At 48.6% G+C, this 11507-nt stretch overlaps 2 protein-coding genes across 4 annotated transcripts; one reads left to right on the forward strand and one right to left on the reverse strand.

The window, feature by feature from the left end:
* Positions 1 to 4131: 4131 nt before the first annotated feature.
* On the reverse strand, positions 4132 to 8723 carry LOC120642059 (probable serine/threonine-protein kinase abkC). The gene is made up of 6 exons (XM_039918444.1): positions 8463 to 8723; positions 8108 to 8271; positions 6668 to 7985; positions 6058 to 6327; positions 5025 to 5180; positions 4132 to 4686 (listed from the first exon to the last, which is right to left on the reverse strand). Exons 2-6 carry the CDS (start codon positions 8116 to 8118, stop codon positions 4567 to 4569), a joined length of 1875 nt encoding a protein of 624 aa, XP_039774378.1. The 5' UTR covers positions 8119 to 8271; positions 8463 to 8723; the 3' UTR covers positions 4132 to 4566.
* Positions 8724 to 8982: 259 nt separating this feature from the next.
* LOC120642060 (probable inactive UDP-arabinopyranose mutase 2) lies at positions 8983 to 11416 on the forward strand. Of its 3 annotated transcripts, none has more exons than XM_039918446.1 (3): positions 9037 to 9303; positions 9893 to 10022; positions 10110 to 11416. In XM_039918446.1, exon 3 carries the CDS (start codon positions 10173 to 10175, stop codon positions 11217 to 11219), a length of 1047 nt encoding a protein of 348 aa, XP_039774380.1. In that variant the 5' UTR covers positions 9037 to 9303; positions 9893 to 10022; positions 10110 to 10172; the 3' UTR covers positions 11220 to 11416. The 3 variants fall into 3 exon arrangements, with proteins under 3 accessions (XP_039774381.1, XP_039774380.1, XP_039774379.1); XM_039918445.1 differs by having other exon boundaries at positions 9044 to 9299; XM_039918447.1 differs by lacking the exon at positions 9893 to 10022 and having other exon boundaries at positions 8983 to 9299.
* The last annotated feature ends 91 nt before the right edge of the window (positions 11417 to 11507 follow it).

An 11507-nucleotide genomic window follows, 5' to 3' on the forward strand; every position in this document is an offset into this window, starting at 1 on the left:
AGACACGTTGATGTTTTTTAGTTTGTCCATTTGAAAGGGCAATCAAACTCTCATGTTCGTAACATGCGCTTGCATTGCTAGCTTGCTAATGGGGGGGGGGGGGGGGGTAATCAAACGCTGATTCTGGATTCCTATATACCTTGATCCATAGCTAAGCAAAGGAACAGTGTCTCGGTATCATGGAGGTTACACCTGATGAATAGCTTTGCCAGCGCGTATTAAATCCGTGATGCTGCCACGCACGCGTATACGTAGCATGCCTTACAAGACACTTCATCCCTTTCATGAAAGGATCGACCAGCTAGCATCATGAATAATCAAGCTAGCTAGCAACACGCCACTTTTTAACATATATATAGATAACGTTGCCTATATATAATTATATATATCAATTTTTATTAGTTTATTACATATTTTAAATTATTAGCTATAGCCTGCGTGTGCCGGCTCATTAGGTGCCAGCAGCTAGAGGATCTAGCTTGCAATCGCCAATCAGGAATTCAGGGGGGACCAACAGGTAACCGCTACTTGTGCTCCGGCCGGACTCGTTCGGCAGGCAGGCAGCAGGCATTTGGAGGGAGATGTGGCAGATACTATGAGCTGAGTGTCATGGTCACGGAGCTGTAGCCAGCCAAGATCCGAGCCCAGCCGGCCGTCGTCTTGCAGCGCAGCAGGATGTTTTTAAGGAATGGATGTGCGCTGCTCAGGGATCGGATCGATCGATGAGACGTCGATGCGGCGGCTATATATGTGTCTACTGTTGCATCCACTAGCTTTGGACGACACTGTACTGTACAACTGAATCTCTAGCAGTCTAGCTAGCTACGACTAGATAGGCCAGAGAGGTCCTCTCTCTGATTATTAGCTACTAGGTCAATAGTGCTTGTCATTATGCTTGCTAATAATTCGGCATAAGCGTAATGGCAAGAATTGATCGGCCCATCGATCCGTGAGCTTTGATGATAGACATGGTGATGCCTCTCGGCACACGTCTCCTGCAACCGTTTGTACATGACACGCGTTCATGTGTGACGAAGCGCTGCAACTGCAACTGCCGCGAACGCAAGCCGCTCTAGCTCCTACTCCCTCCGTTCCAAATTATAAGTCACTCTAAGAATTTTGAAGACTCAAACCATCTCAAAGTTTAACTAAAATTATAGAGAAAAATATAAAGATTTATGACATCAAATAGATGCACTATAAAAATATAGCTAACAAAAAATCTAATGATACTTAATTGGTATTATAAATATTATTATCTTGTCATATAAATTTGATCAAATTTGAAAATTTTGACTCTCTAAGATTCTTAGAATGATTTATAATTTGGAACGGAGGGAGTAGCTGCTAGTGATGAGCAAGGTTGATCGTGCGAGAAATTTTAGCATGGAAAGGCAAAGCCTGGATGGAGACATACGGTAGCCAATTGCCCAATTCGATCGATCAGCTGGCCTTCGATGAAAATTCTGCCTCCCATTAGTCTTGGCAGCTGCTGGTAGAGACATGGGGATTGGATCGGAGAGCATTACATGTGCGTTGCGTCCTGGGTGCGGCTAAGCTACATAATGATCACGGCGCGGCGCCGCCGGCCGGCCGCGTCTGGGAGTGCCGGCGCCGGGAGCGGTGGGTTGCGGCCAACAAACCGTGCGGCGGACAGCGCGCGAGCTCATCCGTCTGGCGCGCATGGCGCTTTGGCTTTGGCCGCATGCATGCGCCTGGGTCGGGGCCGGCGGTGAGAGCGAGAGGGCGAGAAGCGGCGCGGCATGGGCGTGATGGCATCATACCTGCAGCTGTAGCGTGCAACAGGTAGTGGTGGTACGTAATGGGCCATGGCTCTAGTGACCTCTTCATAGCTCAACAAAACTCTTAAATTTTTTAACTCAAAATTGTATAAAATTAAAGCCCGGTCTTTAGATTTTCTAGTTCAAAATGTTGAGCCATTTACCACCCCTAGCAACAGGACGACCACTGTTTGGAAGGACCCAGCCAACTGGCAACAGGCGGCGCGGCGAGCGACATTGCCGTGTTGTAGAGGCCGGGCAGCAGCAGCGGCGCCGGCGGGCATGACTACTGCACGATGCGAGACGCTGATCGATCAGGTCCGTCTGTTATCGCGCGCGGCGCAACCAAGAGAGATTCAGAGTTATCCAGCCACACTCCATGGAAGGATCGGCCGGAGGCGGAGCTCACCTTGGCATCATACGTGCTGGAGATGAAGTCACCCACCCAATTGCCGCCGCCAGATCGATAGTACACAGCTTTGTCTGCATTTGCTCTGTTCCACACTCCAAACCTCACTCTCCAGCTTCTATCCCAACAATTCAGCGACCAATAATAATTATTACCGTAGATCGATCGATCGATCGCGCGCTCTGTTGCCGGGGGCGACGACGCTTTCACGCTCGCGCCCGCGCGGCCCGGCCCCGCGGGATGACGACGACGGAGCGAGATGAGAGAGGCCAGCGGGACGTCCGCGAGCGCGCGGCACACGGTCGTTCTCCGGACAGCGACGCGGCAAGGCGGCCGGGGAGTCCGCGGGCCGCGGCATGTGGCTGCCACGCCTCCCGCGCGACACGGCACCAACCACCACCCCCGGCCCGCGGCCGGCTCGCGCACCACGCCGCTAGCGCCATCATTCCGGCCCACGACTCCCCCCTCCTCCTGTACCAATACTTTCCCGGCCGTATCGGCCGGGCGGCGCACCCCCGGCCCGGCGCGGCGCCACGAAAAGCGTACGCGCGCGGCGCCGGCACAATAATTGCATTGCCTGGTGGCTTCCGCCGGAGCCGCGTGCAACGCCGAGAGACCTGTGCCTGGGGGGTTGCCCTGCACTGTACGACGCAGGTAGGTGGTCATAGTCCCATGTTACTGTGGCGACGGCATGCACGGTGGTTCATGCACCGCGCGCCATCCGGTGCCGGCGGGGTGGTGGTTGAGACGTTGTGGTTGCACTTGCACAGGGCGCTGCCACGACGGCACCATCCGCGCACCATCGCGAGAAGCAAGCGCGGTTGGCGCGCCGGCCGCCGGGCCGGGCCCTGCGTTTTCCAACGGATTTGGTGACGCCGGCCGTGCGCGCTCGTGCGGGTGTGCGGCCGGCGTGGGGGTGGGCAGCGGGCGGGGCGAGCAGCTGGCGACGCGGGCACGTGGTGGGGCAGCCGCGGGTGGCGACCGACCGACGGATACCCGGCTGGCGCTCGTGCATACGGCGACATGCCACCTGCGCCGCGATCTCTGTCCCCCTCCCCTCCCCGCCCGGCTTGTCCTCCTCCGCTTTTGACTCGCCATCCATCCATCCCCTGATTGGATTTTTTTTTTGAAACCTGCTGATTGGATTTGCTGCCCGCCAAGGCGGCCACGACAGCTCTACTCAATCCCCTCGCGAGAGCGAAGTGAGGGGAATTCAGGGATGAGTCTGCAACCCCATGATGATGGAATGGAATGGAATGGAACGCTTGGTCAGGCTCGTCCGGCTCGTCCTGCTGGGACGGAAACCGGGAAAGCTACCTGGAACTTGTGGCATGTTCCAGCTCGTAGGGATCACACGATGGTGTGGTCTGCGGTTGGCCTCGCCGTGATTTCGAAGGGGACGGGGTTGACATGCGCCTGCTCGCCACGGAGACCTGGTCAAGGCAGGCTGGGAAGGATGCTCGAATGGTCGCAGGGTCTTCAGGCAGGTGTGTATCACACAGTTCGGGAACCCTGACCTGAACTGATGAATATCGTGTGCTTTCCTCTCCTGCATCCTCTGCGCATTAATTAGTTGACTCGGGCAGTAGTTCAGAAATTCTGGAGGTTAGTGGGACTTGAGCTGCTGTCCCAGTCACCTTGTGCAGCCGCCATGCAGTGGTTAGAGTCTGCAACTATATTCAGACTTGGAAAAGGCACACACGAAGCAAAAGCATCATTGTGGTGTGCAAAGTCTCGACTCTCGATGCGTACACGCTTCCATGTTAGTACAACCCTGATAGCATCAAGGCAGGCTTCGTTCCTTCATAATAGGAGCGACAGGCGATTTCAAATTGCCTGGAAATGAAGTCGACGAGATACTTACCAGATAACACATTCACATTTCAATCTCGGGAACTCTTCATACAGGCAAAAGAAAACCGGGCTGCTTTGTTATGGACGTTGATCCAGGAAACTGTCAGATGAGACGTAGGATTCTTCAAACAATTAACAGTATCTCTGTGTGACTGTGTGTACATAAGAAATCTATCATTCCCTCGTAGTCTCCCCAGTTACAAAAAGATCGCCTGAATAAAACACCTTTTGCTACATCATCTAAGAGCTATTAACATAAGTGTTGGGACTTGGGAGGAGCAAAAAAGGACCCAATCCAGGGCAATGCAATCTACAGCATAGTGCTCTGGTATCTTCAAAACAATGCTGCAATTATTACTTATCAAGGCTGCTTTAGCAGCACAGGCCAGGACGGGTACAGAACTGTATGATCTAAGAGTAGATGAAATGGAAAAGAAACAAAATGTAATGGTGAGAGCAGAGCATCCTCCAGCCGAACACAAACCAGATCAAAACTTTCGAGAGGATGGCAGTGTAGATCTCCTAAGGTGCCATGAGCCCTTGGATCGTGTATTGAAGAGACTTTGCCCAGTCTTCTTTAAAAAGTAGAGTCTGTAGTGTCTTCATTACATTGTAATCTGGGTCCAACTTGCGTTGCCAGCCCTGTAAAAAGGTGAAAAGAATTCAATTATCACCAATGGAAAAGGAATGCCAATACAGGGTATTATTGCGCTTCAGGAAACAAAGCTGTAATACACAAATACTAGGCAGGAATGTAAGCACACAGGTACATCGTGGAACCCTATCTACTTACAAATGAAGAAATATCTTAGCTGGATATTACACAATACACAGCAGGAAGATGTCTAAGAGTCAAAATCCCCAAAACAATTAAAAGGTTACAGCAACACAAATATGGTTAATTCAGCTTAAAGCTCTCCAAAACAGAAAAAAGTATTCTGAGAGTAAAATTGTGAAGTGAAAAGAAGTGTGCAAGTTACCTCAAGTACTAATGTAGTCACCATGACAGTGCAAACATTGCCATCGATGTTCACTTTGTGACGTCGAACTTGCTCAAGAAGCTGGTGCATACACTCTGCTGGGTGGACAGCATCACCGTCAGCAGTGCCCCAAAAAGAGAATGATCGCTCAACTTCCTGTTGCATAAATTAAGAATTCTCAGCAATTGCAACCATGCAAATACATTAATAAAAAAACTACCATTAGCAATTGCCATTGAGCAAAAGAAAAGTGATACCGGTTGCTGATGAGAATTGCTAAAAGAAAAGGAAAGAGTAACCAACAATCCATCATTGAGTTGTGATGCATGTAGGCATCTAAGTATGATGATATTTATTCGCAAACTTTAAGGGGGAGAACCGGAGAACAAAATTTCCATGGCAGCATAACGCAACAAACCAGACCAAATGTGCTTGCATCAAATATTACCACATGTTCATATAGCATAAAAAATCAATGAATCAACTCTTTTTATATATTTCTCGGTCTCAGGTTTTATAACACCAGGTCCTTTGATAATAAACCTTCGTTTGCAATGAGAATATTCACATCATACAAACAGCTCAAGGAGACACCAAATATATGATCCTATAGCTAATGAGATTGGAACAAAAGTTCGCCATTAAATGGTAATACTGTAACCACTGAACCTCTTTCAGAACATTAAATAAGGAGCTGAGCGTGGACAAAATGCAACTACACACTTCATTCTCCACAAACAACAGCGCTCTGTAAGAAGAAGAACACGCAGCAAAGCAGAGGGAGCACCAAAAATTGGCAACAACCAAGTGCTAGAGACATATAAAATTCAGAGAAAATTTATGATCCATGGTTTCTGCTGGCATCTTTACTCTCACAAATACATTCTGCCAAAATTGAAGGGACATCCTATTGACCACCTATTACAGTAGCATAGCCTGCTTTATCAAGGAAAAGGAGAGAGATAATACTCTCAACAATAAAATCTAAGTTTTGATCACCAACTAAAAGACTTTTAAGGTAGCGACATATTACCTCAATAAAAGCTTTTGGATTTGGGCAATTCTGCTGTTTTGACAACTTTAAAGTACTTTCTGCAGCTGTACGACCATCTCGGCGAGCAACAGCCTTGAAAAACTCAAGTAAATTCACACGGTCATTACTTGAAAGTTCAGCTGTCATTCCCACATCAAGGAAGACTACATGTGGCCTTGACTTTATAAGGGTGTTATTTGAGTTTTTTGGTTGTACAACACGGACCAAAATATTTCCAGGATGCATGTCTGCATGGACGAAATTATCAACCTGTTTGACACAAAAGTCACCAAGAATGTTAGCTGTAAACACAAGCTCTGAAAGTTAGTGCCTATGCGTAACTATGCTACAGAAGATATGTTTAGGGAGAAATTTCGATTGGTAGGTCCCATAATCTGAGTCCAGCACAATCATAATCTCTTATAGTAGCAGTTATTTTCCAGATCAAAGCAGCAAAGAGTGTCATGTTGATGCATAAATAGAATATGGAAGTCCCTTAAAAACATAAATATAACCCATGTTTCACATAGTTTTAATTTCTTCAGTTGTTCTAATTAGGTAATCATATATATTGAATGCGGATACTGCGAGATGGCTAATAATACATTACCAGTAGCATTTTCAAGAGCGCGTGAGTGCCAATATGGGCCAGAGCACTTTTAATTCGATCATGTCCCTCAAGGTCATCGACATAATGTGAAACACTCTCCCCATGCTCGTAGGTCTCAACCAAAACAGCAGGATGAACAAGTGGATAAAGAGGTCTTGGGAAAGATACATCCTTCCACCTTCTGAAGTTGTAGATAAACCGGCTCAAATGAGCAGCTTCCCTTGCAAGGTCAACTTGAGACATCATGAAGACAGCAAACTGTTGCACACTCTCATCCAGACGCAACCAATTTAATGTAGGGATATATCTAGAAATTTTCGCTACTGCATTGATGATACTGAAATCCCTCCGTATCGAGTCTCCTACACCAGGATGCCTTACTTTTACTGCAACTGTTACACGCTTTGACTGCTTGGGATACGATAATCGTAAAACAGCTCTATGCACTTGAGCAACACTTCCAGATGCAACAGGGTTCTCTTCAAAATTCTCAAAAATGTCAGATAGCTTCCGACCAAAAGCTTTCTCAACAGTTTTCTTGGTATACTTAAAGCTGTGAGCTGGTGCTTTTGTGTGAAGTTTTGACAACTCAGTGCATAGGTCACTTGCAAATAGATCAGGGCGTGTTGCAGCCCATTGGCCCCATTTGATAAATGCAGGACCTGCCAACTCCAAAGTACGATGGACAAGTCGAAGCCATGTTTTTCTATACTTGCTGCCAAGAGTCTCTGCAAATGGTGCCATCAGTATGCTCGGAGTGAACAGCAATGCCAAATATATTGATCTGAAGATTATAATAACCATCTCTACTGCCGAATATATTAAAGAGGTGACGTAAATACGGCCATCCTGAGCTCGCTCACGTATTGGGTAGTACTCACCATCTGCTGATGTCTTCTGAGCTAGCATTACCTCTCCCGCTATGAAAGCGAAGAGATAAGGAGCTAAATTAGATCTACTCACAGCCAAGCTAATGGCACAAGCAACCCTACTCAGAAATGGAGATGCTTTTGGTGCACGAGAACCCATTTCCACGAGTCGCTTCCAAGCAAGTTGGCTCTGATATGCATTCTGGCTACAAGACGAAAGAACTGAGAACTTTCTCACACCAGTGCTCCAGTGTGAGCTCCCATTTGCCCTTCCAAGAATGTACGAAGTGCTTGGACCATTATGAACCCTCCCATGCAAAAAAGCCCTGCCGGAATAACCCAAACCAAATGCAAAGCTTGAACCAATGCTTTGCCCACTACCAGTATTGGGTTTTGAGGCAACCAATAAGGTTTGAGCAAGTTTTCTGCTCTTCCCTATGTGAGCAAACCTGGGAGTAAACATGAAAGCAATATATGCTTCAGCATTGGACAAACTGCACCAGGGCAACACACTAACAAGCATAGAAATGTTATGCAACCTCCACAGGATATTAAGAGCTGAAGAGCTAACCTTGACAACATGGCCTTCTACTATGGATGACGCGTCACGGCGGTATCACACGGGTGGGCGTAGCGAGGGGCATGGGGGTTAGGCTTCTGCAAGAAGAAGTTGCACCCGCACCTTCAGAATTTCTATGGCGTCGACTGGGATCGAACGTGCGTACGAGGAAGAGCCTAATCAAACCAAATTAAAGTAAACGATGCATGGTTTAGATAAGCGCTGAATTATGCAGAAGCGAAAATCCGCTGGTAACTGATGAGGATAAGGGAATATTCAGATTCGATGGGTCACAGCATTTGAAACATATCGCAGGAACAAATTCGCTCCCAGAAGAATCGACCCGAGCAAGCTTAGGGTTCCTTACCAACGAGAGATCAACCCAAGCCCGGACGGATCTCCGCCCCGCCCTCAATCCACCACCAGAAGGGACCGGGGAGGGGGGCGCACGGCGGCGAAGACCACGAAGGAGAGGTTCCCGCGGGATCCGCCGTGCCGGTGTGGCTGACTGGCGAGCTCCGGTGCGGACGGAGGCTGGAGGAGGCGGCGGGTTCGGCGGCGCGCGGAACGGGCGAGGCGCCGAGGACGACGGTGTGAGGCTGATAGAGCTATGCCTCGAGGTATGGTGCGGGCCGGGCCTGCCACACAGCACTTGACGTGGGCCGTTCGCAGATCATCATCGAGTGTGTGTGGCGCGCACGATTCCGCCGGCCCGGTCCGGCACCATCCTCCTCGTCCTTAGTGATTAGCCGCTTCCGGCTTTCGCTTTTTCCCCGCGACAAAGCAAAGCGACAAGGGGGCCAGGCTCCTTCAAACAAAAAAAAAAGACAAGGGGGCCAGGCAGAAAACCGGAGAAAAGCGAGGGGGTACTGCGAAAAAAGCACCGTGAAAAGTCGCCGATTGGTGCGTGGGTCGCGCTCCTCGTTGGCTCCGGCTCCGCGCTTGCGCTTTGCCCTGCCGGCAAACGCAACTCGAAGCGGGGGGAGCGGGGAGGACCGAGGCAACGTGGCGTGGCACGGCCGCGAGGGGGAGGCGCCTTTGCTTCCCGCGGAGGGGGCTATAAAAGAGGGGCGCGAGATCCAGATCTGGGCCGATGCGACCGCCCTCGCTGCTCTCCCTCACCCTCGACTCGGCGCTCCTCCGCATCGCCCACATCGCCGACATCTCCCACCTCCCCGACCACCTCGTCATCGACCTCTTCCGTGTAGGTACCCCGCACCGCCCTCCGCCCCTTTAGGATCCGTTGCTCGTGCTGAGAATTAGTTCTGGTTCGATTCGATCATGTTGGGCATGGTCTGTAGGCTCGTTTAGCGGTTATGCTGCCCGATCCGTTCTGGTTTCCAAGGTTGATACAACTTAGTTGAACTGTGGGGCAAGGGTTCGCGTATACTGTTCTGGGTCTCGCGCCTTTGGTAAAAGTAGTCAAAGCGGTGATGTGTGATCAATTCTGATTGTTTTGTCCAGTGTTGGATACTGCATTCATCTTGCTAATGTTACCTTTACAAGTCATGAAATGGTTGAAAATTATTGACTGTGGTGGTGGGGAAAGAGTAGCGGATGCCTTAATGTCAGTCATGACGAGACACAATTTGGAAAGTACTAGTGCTGTAATCTTGTTTCTGTAATTAGACACTTGTAATTTTGGAATCATTATCATTTCTAGTTATGATGGAGGTGAGATCATTTCTCTGTCAAGAATTTGAGATATCCCAGAAGTGGGTGGAGTGATGCTCCCTTGTGTTAGTTTTTGCACAGTTGTGAATGCATTTGCTTATCGTTCCTGCATTTTGATGGCAGAGAACCCTGAGTGCTGGTAAGCTGACCGAGAAAGTTCTGAAGTTGTTTCTGGCAACCGGCTGTGAGGAAATCATCTTGGCCGTTCAATTGCTAAACATTAAGCAACCACTCGTACCAGTGCTTCCCACAAGTGTGTTTGTTATCATATTACCCTTGCTGATTCGGTTGTCATGCCACAGCAGCTTTTGTTTTGACACAACAATCTACTTGTTTGCAGGGTGTTCCGAGAGGTTCTAGGCCTGTTGGTGCTTAGATCATTTTGATTACCTTACCTGAGAAGATGTCTTCGGTAATTCAAGACAGTGAGGTTGACATTGTGATTGCAGCACTCCAGCCCAATCTGACCACCTTCTTTGAAGCATGGCGGCCATTTTTCTCTCGTTTCCACGTCATTGTTGTCAAAGATCCAGACATGACACAGAATCTTCAAATCCCCACTGGCATTGATCTCAAGGTTTACACAAAGTCAGATATTGATGGAGTGCTTGGCGCCACGTCCATCAACTTCTCTGGTCACTCATGCCGTTACTTTGGGTATCTTGTCTCACGGAAGAAGTATGTGATTTCAATCGATGACAATTGCCTCCCAGCGAAGGACACTGTTGGGTCCACTGTTGATGCTGTTGCACAGCACATGGCCAATTTGAAGACACCTGCCACACCTTTCTTTTTCAACACGCTTTATGATCCATACCGGAAAGGTGCTGATTTTGTCCGTGGTTACCCATTCAGCCTGCGTGAGGGGGTTGAATGCATGCTATCATGTGGTTTGTGGCTGCATAACGCTGACTATGACCCGATGACTCATGTTGTGAAGAGAAATCAGCGGAACACAACCTATGTGGATGCTGTAATGACAGTTCCTCTTGGTGCAATGCTGCCTGTGAGTGGGATAAATGTTGCATTTAACCGTGAGGCGTTGGGGCCTGCTATTTTCCCAGGCCTCCGGCTACGCAACGAAGGGAAGCACAGATGGGATACCCTTGAAGATGTGTGGAATGGCTTGTGTGCTAAAGTAGTGTGCGACAGCTTAGGGTATGGTGTGAAGACTGGACTGCCTTATGTGATGAGAAGTGATGCAGAAGCAGGTAAAGCACTGGAGAGCTTGAAAGACTGGGAAGGGGTTAAAATCATGGATGATGTTCTTCCATTCTTCCAATCACTCAAACTATCAAGGACTGCTGTTACTGTTGAGGATTGTGTCAAGGAGCTAGCCAGCATTGTCCGGGAGAAACTAGGACCAAAGAATGCAATCTTCACCAAAGCAGCTGATGCCATGGTGGAATGGAACAACCTCTGGAAGTCTCATGCAGCTCGGAATGCTTAGTTTGGAGTTTGTGTGTTTACTACAAAGCATAATTGTTTGGAATACTTTTTTTCAGTTTTAATCTTTGCTTGTGGAACTCATGAAGCTGAATAAACGACGTTCCAGTATGCAGGGAATTTGGCAGAGTAATTGAACATCTGATTGTATACGCTTAAGAACACTAATGTACTATCAAAAGAACCTTTCATGTTCTTACATTTTGTTGCAGCAGAATAATACCTGCTCAGAGCACGGAGCTATATTTAAACATGGTCTCCGCAATAATACCAGTCAAGTTTGTAAGTGTCA

Source organism: Panicum virgatum, chromosome 7K (assembly GCF_016808335.1).
Source record: "Panicum virgatum strain AP13 chromosome 7K, P.virgatum_v5, whole genome shotgun sequence".
NCBI classification, from domain to species: domain Eukaryota; kingdom Viridiplantae; phylum Streptophyta; class Magnoliopsida; order Poales; family Poaceae; genus Panicum; species Panicum virgatum.